General features: G+C 60.4%; 1 protein-coding gene across 1 annotated transcript in view; it reads right to left on the bottom strand.

Moving 5' to 3' along the window:
• CEMIP (cell migration inducing hyaluronidase 1) overlaps positions 1-14,751 on the bottom strand; it is a 133,205-nt gene that overhangs the window by 51,232 nt on the left and 67,222 nt on the right. Inside the window, exons 2-3 of the mRNA XM_078078807.1 lie at positions 4,345-4,460; positions 213-359 (exon numbers count right to left, since the gene is read on the bottom strand). Of these exons, the coding sequence (XP_077934933.1) occupies positions 213-359; positions 4,345-4,438 (241 nt within the window). The 5' untranslated portion in view covers positions 4,439-4,460. The remainder of the gene's footprint in view (positions 1-212; positions 360-4,344; positions 4,461-14,751) is intronic.

Raw genomic sequence — 14,751 nt, 5'->3', positions numbered from 1 at the left:
TCTGTAAACGCTTCTTTCAGCGAGCCTGGACCTGGGACAAGCCGCTCCCAGGTGCCCAGAGCTACAGGCATCACGACGGACCGATGCTCCGACCTGAACCCGGAGCACACGACCTTCATTCTGCCCGTCTGGAGCTATGGCAGCTTGCACCCACCTGCTGGGCTCCGCAGCGGTGGAGGGAGGGGAGAGGGGTTGGGGGGGGACCGGCTTACCTCCCTCTGAGACATGGATGGAGTTCACCGTGGCAGACGAGGTGAGCAGCAGGGTCCTGCCCCGGCCGATGTACACATAGTGGTCCGGGTCGTGGCCAGGGTCCCAGGGCTGCAGCTCGGGGCTCTGGTCAGGGCACTGGGCTGCCGCTGCCAAGGACAGAGAGACGTCACTGCCTCTGCCCCCACCTCAGCATGTAGGGACTGCCCCACGGTGCCAGGGGGCCTCCCGCACCTTCCTGGCTCCTGTCCTCTCCCTACTAGCACGAGGCCTTGGAGAACAAGGTCTCCCCTGACGTAGGCGCCAGGAGCCCTGGGGTCCAGTCCCGTGACTCTCTCAGTTCCTCACGTCTATGAACCAGCCACGTCCTTCCTCTGGGGTCAGTTTCTCCATTTATAAAAGGGAGGGTAGACCAGATGATTCCTGAAGACATTCCAGGACCCAGCGTTAGGGGATGATTTGCCCAGAGTGCTTGTCATCCGAGACATTCTTTCCCCTGGAAAGCGGTGCTCTGAGAGTGAACACGGCCCCCTCCCCTCCCACATGAGAATCTGACTCTCGGTTCATGTTCTAGCTCTGTTCCCCCGGAAACCTGAGAAGGAGGGTATTATATAATACACCGTGTTACCGAGAACATCGCTTCGAACGAAGGTGACCCCTTATTAGCAAATGGCATCTATAAGGGGAGGAACTGTACCTAATTTGTGTCTCTCCCTGGGGGAGAGGTCGTGCCGTAGGATCCCCTGAGGGCAGTGACCCCCGTAACCGGGCACGTTTCCCGTGGGAACCCGGCAAGTCCCGTCTATGGAGTTGCCCGAAGAGGCTGCCATCATCTCTTTTAAAAGGAAGTAATTTGGAAATAAAGTTGTCGATATTTAACAATATGTTGTTTATAGACTACTAAGTTTTGCAAAACAAATGTTACTGTCGGATTGAAAAGGAAGAGAGAGACCGGGCGAGGCTCCCCGGCCAGGGCACCTCCACACCTGTCCAACCACGGCCTTGGTTCCTCTCCCCTGAGCTGCCACCTGGGAACCACGCGGGGTGGCTTCTGGAAAGCTCTGTGGAGTGCGGCCAGGACTCGGGCTGCAAGCCCAGCTCGGCCACAGCTGGTGTTTCAGCCCTAAAACCTCCAAAGGGAACCTGATGCCTCGTGGCCCGTGGTGGCCTCGCGAGTCAGAACGTTCAGCTGAACTTAAAGGCCCCCGTGGTGGGTGTAAGGGAGGCGCGGGGAAGCACCAGGAGGAGGCTCCTCTCCGTCTGGCTGGCTGGGCTCGACTCCAGCAGCGTACTGCGGATGCAGGAGGGAAGAGAACTGCCTCGGACACGGGGAGACTCTCCCTGCAGCAACGAACAATCCAGAGGAAAAGCGGTGGGAGGAAGAGGTGGGCGAGACAAAACGAGAAGGGCTTGCCTCAGACAACAAGCCCGGATGCCTTCCTCCCCTCTGTCCCTCGAAAGCTGTAAAGCACGGGAACCGCTAGATTTAAAGGCCCCTGGGGTAGGGGTGGAGGGGGGGCAGGCAGACCCGCCGCGGGGGCAAGGTTGCAGGCGAAGGTGAAGACCCCAGTGTAGGTTGGAAGGATGGACGCAACCTCCAGCTCAGGCTCCAAGGAAGGGCGCCCAGCGCCTTGTGTCTCTTGAGCCACGTGGGTGCAGAGAACAACGTCCACAACGGGGGGACCATGACCCCGGGAGGGACTCCGTGCGATTACCGGCACGTCAGTTCAAAATGTCGCTTTACTTTCGTTCCATTAACTCTGGGATGGGAGTGTCTGCCCCGTATTTACTTATCTCAAGAGAACTGGAAGGGAGGCGCCCTTTATCTTCACTCAATGGCCCCAGATACGGACCCCAAACCCATATCACCTCGTCTTCTTTGTCCCTCTGAAGGCAGCGACTGGCTTCTCCCCTCTGCCGGGCATGGGGTGGGCCCTCGGCGCAGGCGTAAGAATACGCCTGTGGCCCCCCCCGGCCCTCCCCAGCCCCACAGCGCCCGCCTGATGCCCACCAGCTCGTTCCCTGTCAGCACCCACTCAGGCTCCGGATCTCTTTCATGGAGGACAGAATTTCACGTTGTTTGGAAAGCAGCTCTTCCAGCTATTGGGAGCCCCAAGGGGCTCGAGTCACCGCAACACACGGAGAAATATGGCCCTTGCTCATCAGTGGACCTCCCGGCGCCCGCAGGCTGGGCTGGGGGTGGGCCTCTGCTTCAGCACCCGGCAGCCCTGGGTCACGGGGGCTGGGGCTGGAGCCTCCACCGCACCGAGAGGCGTCTGAGGGTCCTGCCCGTCCCTGGGTTTGTCTTCAGGTGGGTCAAGGGCTTGGTGGCTTCCAGCCAAGGAGGCTGCCGTCCACCTAGTTCTGGACCCAGGTGTCCGTTTCCGAGGAGGGGATGCTGCAGGGGACACATGAGGCCCACTGGCGAGCCGAGTGGCCCAGACATGCAGCCACAAGCGTCCCAACTTCCCGGGATAAAGCCCTAGGGTCTTGCCACCCGCATCTCCCAGGACCAGCTCGACCGCCCCTCTACTCTCCAGGCACATGCACTGAGTCCGACGTCACATCTGGGTTTGGAAGTGGTCAGGCTGACCCCACAGTCTCTCCTGTCATCGGGAGACCGTGTCCCAGAGCACCAGCAGCTCCGGCCCCACGGCAGAGGCTGAGCGGGCACAAGCCGGGCTCTTTCATTAGAGCTGGATATTCACACGCGGCGAAGGTCAGTTTCAGCGGGTTTTCATTTGTGGGAACCGGCCAGGGGCTGGCAATGGTCAGAGCCTTGGCTGGAATATCTCCAGGGCAGCCAGCTTTCCCAGGAGGGGCTGCAGGAGCAGGGAGCGGGGTGGAGAGTGAATGCAAGCCCGGCGCACTCGGGGCACGGAGGGAGAGACTGCAGAGAGGAGCAGGGACCGGGAGAACCAGAGACACGGCCTCCTATCCAGCGGTCTCCACCCAGACAGAAGAGAGACACCCAGGAGGTGGCAGGAAAGTACCCGATGAGACCTCCCCAAGGCCCTGAGGGGGCTCATCCGGAAACAGACACCTGAGCCCCGCTCCTGGCCTAGCGCCGATGCCCCTTGGCGTTCACTAGGTGAATCCATGACGGAAGAATGAATGAATGAATTCAGGCCATGCTGCCCACGATCTCACCGAGAGTTAAAACACTGCCTGCCTGCCCCGTCCCCTCCAGGCCTGCAAGATTCCACGGGAATCACGCTGAAGGAATTCTGCTCGTGATGATTAGAGATTACTTCCTGCCCTCCGCGGGTCGAGAAGAACAAAACAGAGTAAAGTTCCTTTATTCTTACTGCAGAAAAGCAGCCAGCTCGATTAATGATAAGAGCATGAGCCGCGATGGTGACAGTGTCATCGCTCACCCTCTGCTCGAAACGGACACATGGTCCCCCATCTCTCACCTGCCCCCCAAGTCTGTCTCCCTGGTGGCTGCCTCCTGTTGTCCCCACAAACCTGCCCTGAGCTTCTGCTTGTTCATTCAAAATCGTCCCAGGAAAAAGTTGACACTGAGATCAGAAAAACAGACCTTGCGTAGAGCATCGCAGCCGACAAGGCGCGGTTCCCAGATTTTATGACGGCAAAGTGAGGAGGGAACGGTGGGCTCAGGTGGAGGTGGCAGGCTGGCTCCCAGACATGTGATTTTTCTCTGGACTCCCCCCCCCCCACCAAAGCGGTCTGTAACATTTGAATTGGTTGTCAACATTTAACAAGAAGGGAATTTTACATAAAAATCTAGATTTCTGCCTTCTCTTAAGAATTCATGAGATCCCACAACGGGGCCCCACTTTCACACATGACAGCAATTGGCCAGAACTGAGAAGTGGGTGTCCCTCTGGAGGAGCCTGAGCTCCCCAGGTGACCACGGTCCCCGCCTGGCCGGCCCCACTGGTCTGCCCGGCTCCCGTGGACGCTGAGTGTGGAACCCCTGCCTCTGGTCCAGCCCCATCGTTTCGTGGCTTACGACAGAGGCCCAGGACAAGACTCGCCTGGGATGGAAGGGTAGCAGGGACCGGCCAGAGCCCTGCCGCCCTGCCCCTGCCCTGTGGCTCCTTCTCCTGCCCCCAGCAGCCTCGCCCTCCCACTGAGGCACGGAAGTACCACGGCGCTGTGGTGGCTCACCTGTGGACGCGGCCCCAGCGAAGCAGGCCAGGCTGAGGCAGCTGAGCGTCAGCATCGCCTTGAAGGAGAAGTCCTGCCTGCTGGCAGCTCCCATCCTGGTGGAGTGATCCCTGAAACTGAAGCACGCCGAGTGAGACCCTGAGTGAGTCCACGGACGGGGCGGACACGGACAGGGCCACCAGCACACACAGGGGCAGTGCCAGTGGGCACGGGCCAGCCAGCGGGGCAGAGTCCTCCGCCGCCATGACTCAGGGCCGGGCAGACCGGGGCGCGCCTGCCCCGTCCCCGGCCCACCAGGGGCCTGCAGCTCAGAGACCCGGCAGTGGATGGAATTTCATCCTTGGTGCCCGCGCTCCCGCCCCTCCAGAATGAAGCCTTTTTCTTAAGAAGCAGAGAAAACCGAAAATACTCCCATGCAACATGAGCTGGAGGAAATTAGATGCCACAAACTTGCTGTGTGAGCTCAGCTTTTCTGACTGACCTCTCTGGGCCTCAGTTTCTTAATTTGGAAAACGAGGCTGTGGACGGGCTGAATTCTAATCTTTGCTCCATTTTTATCAGTCTACACTTCTAAAATAAGTCTTGATAACAGGATATCTGTGTGTTACAAACCCTCTGTGTATCACCTAGCCAAAGGAAGATGAGGCGGAGATAGAGAATTGTCCCCCAGTTGTTCCCTCCTTCCTTGGGAAACGAACTCCTGACTTTTATCTGGGGGTATGGGCACCTAGTATAAAGACTACCTTTCCAGACTCTCTTATATAAGTTGTAGCCTCAGAATTAAGTTCTGGCCAACACAGCCCCAGGACGGTGTATGAATTCCAGGAAATGTCCTTAAGGGAAACCAGGAAGACCTTCCTCCCTCCTTCCTCCTTCCTGCTGGCAGGAATGTGGGCATGATGGCTGGATCTCCAGCAGCTCTCTTTGGCTACGTAGTGGGACCCATGCTAAAGGTGGCAAAGCAAATCTAGAGAAACATCTAGGCCCTGCCCCTGTGGAGAACGGAACAGCCCTAGATTATGGATTTATATTTATGTGTGAGGGAACTAAGTTTCTTTTTCATTAAACTTCTATTTTATAAAGCCGCTTATCTTTTTCGTTTTAGACGGTGGATATGGGACTCTTGTCTAGATAAACCTCAAGACAGGAACATTAAAAGGAAGATGCCACGTTCCCCTTTCAGAATACAATGCACCCAGGAAACATGTTTGTCCCCCTGTGGCCACAGAGATGGCTCAGACTGGGCTTGGGGTGGTGGTGACCAGCTCTGGTTTCCCCGCCGGGGTCCCCGGGTCCTATCCCGGGCATGATGGTGGCTGTGCCCAGGCACAAACAGTCTCCCTCACGAAGGAAGGGGCCTAAATCTCTCTCGCCCGACCAGGCTCCTCCCCTTGAACTAGCTCAGGGACAAATCTGACCATCCCTGGCCTGTGGGCTCCCAGTAAAGTGTTGGGGGCGCCCCGGGGGAGTCGGGGCAGACAGGAAGGTCTGAGCAGAGCCCCTCGCCCTGGGCCTGCGTCCTTCTGCGCAGGTGTACCGGGAGGCGGGGAGGGAGAAACCGATACTCTCAGATTCAGTGCCCGCGGTGCCCTCCCTGCCTGGCCCAGGCCTGGCCTGCGAGAACAACAGGCCCATTCTAGTCGCCTCGGCCGGCCGCTGAAGGCACGCATCGCGGCATCTGGGAACGGCGCCTTTCCCATGGCCCCCAGAACAGGAGAGTCTGCGTTCCTGCTCAGGGAGAGGAGGGACTCCAGGGACAGGAGAGCAGCACGGCCCCGCTCCGGAGTCCCGATCGGGAAAACCAGGGGCAGCTTGCTGTCTGCTGCAGAGAAGTCCATCACCACGGGGCTCCTCTGAAGGGCGCCCGGACTTCTGGACCACAGGCTGGCACCTCCGCTCGCTCACGGAATGTCCCCAGCTCCCAGCGTGGAGGGGATGGGAATGGGAGGCAGTCTGGATGTGGGTACCCCTTCTGCCCCAGCTCCTGGGGTCCCCTGGGAAAGCACCGCTTCTATGGGCCCCAGAGTCCCATGCGGAGTGGACGTCGGGCATGCAGGGGCCCTGCCGCTCTGACATCTTCTGATTATATCACAGGTCATTTCAAAGATCTCACACTCACACACACACACAATCACTTTCTGGGTGGATATACACACAATTCCACTTGGAGGGATAATGCTCAAGACCTCTTTGTCCCAACATTAAAGAGACCTCTGCCGTGTCTCTGTCCGAGCCACGGGGGGCAGAGAGGCCTCCTGCCTAGAGAGTGAACCCCACGTTGCCGGGGTGGGGGGCAGGCTTCTGTGCTTTCTCTCCCCGGAGTGGCTTCCAGCGCCCGAGTACAGAAACCCCGAGGAACATTCTGCTGAAGCGAATCCCCAAAGTTTCTCAAATTTCACTTGGGAGTTCTTCACCAAGGGAGGACGGCTTTGTCCGCCGGCCACTCAAAGCTTTCTGGCAACGGGAGTTGAGATTCTGCTGGCAAGATACGGTCCTGACCCGGTTCCCAGCTGCCGAAGGCCCGGGAAGAGCACCCACTGGCCAACAGTGCTAGAAGTTTCTGCAGGAAGCCGCGGGCCGGAGGCTGGCTGACCGCTGCCTGATGGCCCTGAGCTGACCTGCTCCTTGAAGGGTGCGGCGACCCCTCTTCTGCAGAGCCCGCAAGGAGGAAGAAGGCGGACGTGCTGTTTGCAGCTCCTCAGGATTCGCTGCAACCAGCTCAGGGTTCCAGAACAGTAGTATTTCTGCATTTCCGTGGTGGCTCGGTCCGCGTGTTTGCCGGGCCTCACGGGGACCAGAGACGCTGCCTTCACATGCCAGCGCCAGGGTCTTGGTTCTCTCGGCAGGTGGTCCGTCCTGGGGTCTGGGGCTTGGCACCTGCGGAGAGAGGGGAGCAGAGTGCTGTTCGAGCCTCCAGAGAGCCCCTGGATCCTCGCTCAGACCGCCCAGAACAGTAGCACGCTGGCCCCAGGGCGCGAGAGACCCTGCTGCCAGCGGGCCGTGGAAGCCGGACCCCTCCGAGAGAGTCCAGAGGTGGGGGGGTCCGCTTCCGCTCTGAGGGGGGGGGTGACATGGGACCCGCAGGGTGAGCCGGCAGCCCGTCTCGGGGGGTGAGAGCACAGGGACAGCTGTCTGCCCCATCAGACCTGCACTAGGCAAATCCTGACAAGCCTGGGCCCAGCCCCTGGCAGGACGGTGTGGTCCGGAGTCCTCAGTCCTGGCCACGCAGCTGACATGGGGAAAACCATCTGACCACCTGGGGCTCCCTTTCTTGGTCTGTATAATCTGAGAGAATACATCCTAAATTCCAAGGTCACCGTGGGATCAAGCGAGATGCCTGACCCGTGGCCAGCCCCCCAGTTGTGCTCTCTGGAAGGCCAGCCCGTGCCACCGTTCGCGGAGGGCCCCGTGGGGCTGGTGTAGGCCAGACCACCTGCGCAGGCTCATCTTAGAACCTTTTCTGGACAAGAACCCACAGGCCCACCCCAGTGGCCCCCAGAAACCATGCAAACAGGAAGGCAGAGCCCAGAGCTCTCGTTCCCTCCAGACAGAAATCTCCTCTGACAAGGCGTGGTGCCCACCCTGCCTCCTCTCCCGAATCAGGCAATGGGCAGCCAACTCCCTGGTCTGCCTCTCGTCCCAGCCTCGTCCCACGGGCAGAAGAAGGAACTCCTTTGGTCACCCGGTCCTGCCACAGAGTCCCCGGGGAGAAGGAAGGACCAGGAGACAGGGCAGCCCGCGCACCTTCCAGATCACAGGCACACACGGGAGGAGCCCCAGCTCTGGGGGCCCCGGCAGCTCTGGGCCCTTTCTCAGGACGTTTGGGGTTGCTGTGCTGGGGACCGCGGACACAGGGAGCCCCACCTGGCCTCCTCAGACAGAAGTGCACAGAAGACCCCTTGCTTCTGCACACCAGAGCGTCTCCCGGGTTCCCCGTGAAGCAGCCCCTCCAGCGTGAGCTGCCCCCACCTCTGCAAACACACCCGCCCAGACCTTTCTGGAACGAGCGGGAACACTCCACAAAGAGCAGTCAGTGACATTACAAAGTCACTGTCCACTTCATGTCAGGCTCACAGAACGCAGGAGCCCATAGGGTACGAGGCCCCTTCCCGCCAGTCCGTGCCTGGGTGGCGCCTGGATCCCCTGGGGGACTCGTTAAAACGCAGCTTCTGACCCAGCAGGTCTGGGGTGTGATTCTGCATTTCTGACCAGCTCCCAGGTGAGCTGCTGCTGCCGGGCCGTGGGCCGTGCTCCAAGCAGCAAGGATCCCCTCATTTTACAGATGGGCAAACTGAGGCTCACGGAGCAGAAGACCGTCGCCTGTGTGGGTCAGGAGCAGTAAATGGAAACCCAAACCGGCATGTGATAGGAGAATTTCTGTCCGACTCGAACTTAGGGGACACGTGTCACCTCCCCGCCTCCCTGCTTGTTTGGGGAGGAGGGAAGCAGGGCGGGGTGGGGGGGAGACGGGGCCCATCTGTTCCTGCCCCTGTTTCAACAGAGGCATGACTTCAAGTCATCATTTGGATAGTAAACAGGCCTCAGACACCCTTGATACACCCCTAGGGGCTAAAAATTCCTTCCCCAGACGAAACACCTCTTCCATACGGGGGGTTCCCTGTGCCACCGAACCCAAGCCCCCCGTCACACCACCGAACTGGCTCCTGGGCCCGACAGCGTCCACATCTTTGCCACTTGTCTCCACACCCCCTGAGCGGGCACCATGTTGGCGCTGGGGGACCAGGAAGGGAAGACCTCCGCCCTCAAAATGGTCCCCGGTCCCATCACCCTATGCCACGGGCACCGAAATCTAAACAACGAGCGTGGCCCTCCCCGCACACCAGCTCCTAACGACCTTGCTGGAGCTTCAGCCCTGGAGCAGATAATTCAGCCACAGCGACGCGGTTCCGAGCGAGCGGTGTCGGCGACCACGAGCGTCAGCCCCCCCCAGCCCCGTGGGGATCACTGCAGCCTCAGCCGCCCGCGGAGCACCTGGCTCCCCGCGTCAGAAGCCCCGGGGGTGGGCCGGGCCGTGCTCCCGTGTGCTCACATCTGAGGACAGCGTTCTGCGGCTCAGAAGAGACACTTGCCCGCTGTGAGCTCAGCGTCACCGCGGGAGGGTTGGACAGCGTGCTGGCTCAGCGCTCTCACCGTCAGGCTGTCACCAGGCCCGCCCGAGGTGCGGTGCCGGCTGCGTGGAAGAGCGGTGTGATCGCGGCCCTTCTCTGAATGCTCGCAGCCCCGTCCCCTCGGCTGCCGGGGGGGAGCAGGGCAGCCGCCCTGGGGGGCCGCTGGACGGGATGGGACGAGCCACGCAGGTGTGAAGTGCGGGGACGGAGCCACGGCGCTCCATGAATGATGCGCATCGTCCTCATCCGGGCCCGGCCCCCGCTCGCTGCCCGAGGCCGCCGACCCTCATTCTGACTTCCTAGGTGGGATTTTTCGGGAGCCTCTTTCACTGATAAATGGCGAGTATTGGGTTGTCAGTTATGAGGCACCGCTAAACCAGAGATGCTTTCTCGAAAGCTTGACATGGAGGATGACATAGGAACCTCACCCCCTCGGGGCCAGGTTTATGGAGGTGGGGGGGACGCAGCTATGACACATTGGGAGCCACACGCTGGGCCCCAGGCAGAGGTTGTGCCTGGATACAGTTTGCCCACTGGGGAGGGTACGCAGGAGCTGGGGGGACCCCTTCGGCCCCAGGGGCCCCGAGGGCAGGTGGAGGATGTCCTCTGACAACAGCTCAGTTCATTGCTTTGTTCCGGGGGGGCCTGGCTGGCCGCTCACAGCGGGTCGGCAGAGCTCCAGAGAGGAGGGGAGGGAGACAAAGGTAAGAGATGACTTATTTACCCCTCCCGGTACTAAGTTATCGCTCGTCTGGGGGCGCCACGCTGAGACACGAGCCACGCCGGGCCTGGTGAGGGGGGCGGCGGGGGGCTGGGGGAGGGACAGGAAGCACCCAGCGCAGGGAGCAGGTCCCATCTCCGTCACCAGCCGGCTTCCCACAAACGTCCCCCGGCCCCCCGGCGGGTTTGCACGCGGTCTGCGCCTCCTGGACTTAAATGCTCTCTCTTCCCTGTCCACCTCCCACCTTCAGAAACTTGCCTTTGCTCTGAGTCCATCTCGACCTCCCCCGAGTCTCCGGGGACCTAACATCTTTATCAGTGGCTTCTTCCTCTGCATCCACAGTTTACTGGTCAAACCTTTCTTCAAGCTTCTCCCTTTCTGTCCTTGGGATTTACCGAATGATTCTCCCTGGACACTCGGGCTGCTGGCTCCTTGGGGGTAAGCCCGCTTTGCTTCTCCTGCAGACTGCAGCTCGGCAGCCTGGCCCCCAGCGGCCGCCCAGCGACACCGGACAGTGAGTGCACGTGTTCGCCTGGGGGCTGCTGAACGAACAAGCAACTTGGCTATTTGCCCGCACTGCATCTTCAGACTCTCTGTCCGGTGCTCTCTAAAACACCGGGTGGGAGTATGAAAGCAGAACTGGAGACATTTAAACAAGCTGATAATTTTTATAATTGTAACTCTTTTTAAAAGTCTTTTAAGTCATTCCCTCAATGGAGGGGGAAAGGATCCCACCACAGGATCAGAAAGGAAGAGGGGATATCTTCTCCCCAGACTCACAGAGTCCAAGGTCGGTGTGAGTGGACTGCAGGCTGCAGCGAGGAAGTGTCCTGGCCTCTCCTTCCCTGCTAAGCCCAGCACGCTCTGGGGGTGGAGGGGGGCAGTGCATACTCTAAAAGGTGACCCAGGTGTCCCTGTGTCCCTACCCTTAGTCCCCAGGCGTCAGATGCCCGGCACCTCCAGGCTCACCTATTCACGCAGAAAGTCTGGCCCCTTGTAGGGTTCCTCCTTCCCTCCACCTGCACACATCCATGCGTCAGCCCTGTCACTGTCCATGCGGCCACTGCCCCGGTCACCCCCGCAGAGCTCCACCTCGGCCTTCACCGGCCGAGCCTTTCCCCCCAGGAGGAGAGCCTGCCCCCCGGTGCCTGGCCCACAGGAGCTCCCCACCTCGCCTCCCGCCTCACTGTGAAAGCTGCCCGGAGCCGGAGGGGCCAGCCTCTGTCACATGGCCCCCAGCCACAGCACACGAGGGCTTCTCCAGGATGCCATTCCTCTCCCGGGAGCCTCCCTGCCCTTGCCCGCATCTGGGCTTCAGTCTGGCCTGCCCAGTGCATCCCATGGCTCTCTACGTAAGCGAGCCTCGTGTGGAGGGAGGGCTCACGTGCCACCCCCCCACCCGGCCTTCTCAGCTTCCTTATACATGGGTGGGGGCAAGCCGGTGTGCCCTTCCGAGTCCGACCACTAGGCCGCACACCCTCCACTGGCTGGATAAGGGGTTACGGCAAGAAACACTTCATCAGCTGTGTTTTTTAGCTGAAAACACTAGCATCAGCAGCTGGCCGGGCATCTCTCCTGGCCTAAGGTTACACCACGTGTGCCGACTTGTTTCCGAGGTTCCCGGGAGATTCCTGCAAAATGTCCCCGGCCTTCTCCCGGTCCCCTCCTGCCAGGCTGCCACCTGCTTTACCCCCCCAGGGTATCGTGATGGCCCTGCCGACCCATCGTCCACACCGAGGGGGCTCCTGCCTGATGGGGGTGGGACGGCTCACTCCCACGAGGAGCTTTGTTTCAAAGAGCCCCCAAATCAGTGCTAAATACAGGTGAGGGTGCAGGCGCGCCAAGGAGCGCGGAGGTGAGGGCGGGCAGGGGCCGGGTCCTGGAGCACCTTCGGGGCAGGAGTTCGGACCTGATCCTGCCCCAGGGGCAGATGGGGGGCTGCGCGCAGAGCCAGCCCACGTGTTCTTCACGAAGATGCTGCCGCAGGGCTGGGCCCACGTGCAGCTGGAGGGCTCTGCCGCCGGACTCGAATGAACTCAGCACGCATTTACAAAGTGCCTACTGCATGACAGCTCAGGAGAAGACCCCGCCCGGGGTCGGGTGCGAGCGCGCAGTGGGGGGGCGGGGGCACAGGTGCCGGGGGCAGAGGCAGAAGGCAGGACACACGCACACACTGTGTGTGTGTCTGATGCTGCTCAGAGCGATGGAGGAAGCCCGGCAGACCGGGGGGAAGGAGCTGCCCTTGTATACGGCGGTCAGCGAGGGGCTGACGGAGCAGGGACAGGACAGGGGTGTGCTGGGGATAGGCAGGGGGAGCTCGGTGTGTCCACAGAGCGAAAGGAGCCAGGTGCTGGGGCAGAGACGAGGTCACAGGACAGAGGGGACCACACAGCAGGGGTGAGGAGAAGGTGGGGGGCAAGTGCCCAGCAGCGAGCACCTGGGGCTGTGACCGGGGAGGCTCAGGCGGGAAGGAGAGATGCGCACGGGGCACACGTTTGAGGCAGGACCCATTACAGAAACAATGCCCTTCATCACAGCGGGGGCTGCCTGGCTCAGCGCTCCATCAGGTACGCGGTCAGGTGGGACGGACGTAAAGGCAGCCACCAGCAGGTACCTGGGGCGGTGGGTCCTGGTTTACACGAACGGCGCAGCAAGGCTTGCACCGTCCACATTGCACGCAGCGCCTTCACCACTGACGGCTCAGCCTTCTGGAGCGGCCCTCCAGGCACGGTGCGTGGGCTGCACGCGCCCGACTTACAGCTGTCGTCCAGATTCTAGTGGCCAGAAGGAAGGGAGGTGAGGTGACAGAGCCTGCCAAGGCCACCCGGTGCACGCCTGGGAAGAAAAGGAGTTCTCAAAACCACAGAGCCCCGGAAAACGCTAACTGCCTTGAAGCCGCACTAACTGTGGTTCTCTTCTGTGTGTTCAAACTGTTTTTGCACCGTGGACCTGCTGCCCCGATGCACCTCCTTCCAGATGTAAAGGAAGGAAGGGGAGCGGCAGAGAGACTCGCCCCCGAGGCCGAGAGCAGGGGGAGCGGACAGCTGAGCTGGACAGGTGTGTGTGCAGATCACACCACCACCCCGAGGGTTCTGATGCGGCGGGCCTGGCGCAGGCCCCGGCCATCCACGTTTGCACACACCCGAGCCTGGATGATGCTGATGTGGGCAGCGTGTCAGAGGTGCTGGTCAGGACCCGCGTCTGCACTCAGGACAGGCCCCCCCACTGCATTCAGGCACATGGACGATGAACCAGGGCCTTCCTCCAAACTGGAAACAAGGACCTGTGGGGGCCGAAGAATGCTCCTGTCCCCAGGGCCAGGTCCCCTTAGGAGAGGCAAGGTCCAGACACAGATTTAGAACATGAGGTGATGAATCTGAGTTTTGCCCGATGGGAGAATCTGTCTTAACAACTTGTGGGAGAATGTGCTGCACTCGAATGCAATGAGACAGACGGAGAACTGGATGGGGGCAGGACAGGGAGAATTCCAGAAAGGGCGAAACCAGGCCACGGATTCAGGAGCCCACTGTGGACCTTCAGCAGCTCACTGTTCCTTGGGCGACCCTCTGTCCCTCCCTCGCAGCCCGTGTGGTTCAGGTGGGGCTGACCCGCCACCTTGGCCACCGAGGTAGACATGGGACCCAGCCTGGCCAAGGAATATGTTCTATTCCCTGGCTGCTGGGATCGGTTCAGCGATGGTCACAGGACCCAAGACAAAGAAAAGGGAACACAGAACTACTGGGAGGCTGGTCCTCACCCACAGAGGGTGGTAAGCCTGGAATGGCCCAGGGCCATCTTTGTCTCTGTATTGAGAGCGCCTGCCGGAGAATGAAGCTTGCAGAGGAAGGCAGAGCCTACAGACGGAGAGCAGCCATACTTGAGCACCCAGATCCAGCCCTGCCTGAAGCTAGTGCTCTCCCTGACCTTTTCAGTTACATAAGCCAATAATGGCTCTTTTTCATGTAAGCCAATTTGAGTTGCGCTTTCGACAGTTACTTTGGAAACCATCCTGACTGAAAAGGATCCAAAAGGGGAAGGCAAGAGGAAGGTCAGTTTCTTACAGGTGTTTCTGTGCTCACAAAATATCCAGTTTAATCAATGAGGCCTCCTATTACTGTATTGGGAAAGAGACTTCCTTTCTCCAGCTGTCCCAAGTCCCCAAAACATGCGTGTCCCTGGAAAAGTAGCCCACGTTAGAAAGAAAGCAAGTCATTGCCACCACCACGGCCCGACTTGTTCCTACAGGACCCGGTAAGGACCATCGTGCCCCGTCCCCACCACGGTCTCTCTGCAGCGGACCGGCCCGCACGGGTCATGGCACATTTTGTTTAAGACCCTCCAACGGCTGCTCTCCCCCCTGGCAGGAAGGCGGGACTCCTCACCCAGCCCCGTGCGGCCTCAACTTCATCCCACACAGGTCTCCACCCCCGCTGCATCGGTCCCGTGGTCCTGTCCTCTGAAGATGCCCAGCTTGTTTCTGCCCTGGGGCCTTCTCACGGGCCACCCCTACGCCTGGGATGCTCGCCCCGCCCCACCCATCGGGTGTCAGCCTAAAGC

The sequence above is a fragment of the Halichoerus grypus genome, chromosome 8 (assembly GCF_964656455.1).
Source record: "Halichoerus grypus chromosome 8, mHalGry1.hap1.1, whole genome shotgun sequence".
NCBI lineage: Eukaryota > Metazoa > Chordata > Mammalia > Carnivora > Phocidae > Halichoerus > Halichoerus grypus.
Note: the sequence above shows the minus strand (reverse complement) of the source record. Positions and strands in the feature narration are given on the sequence as shown.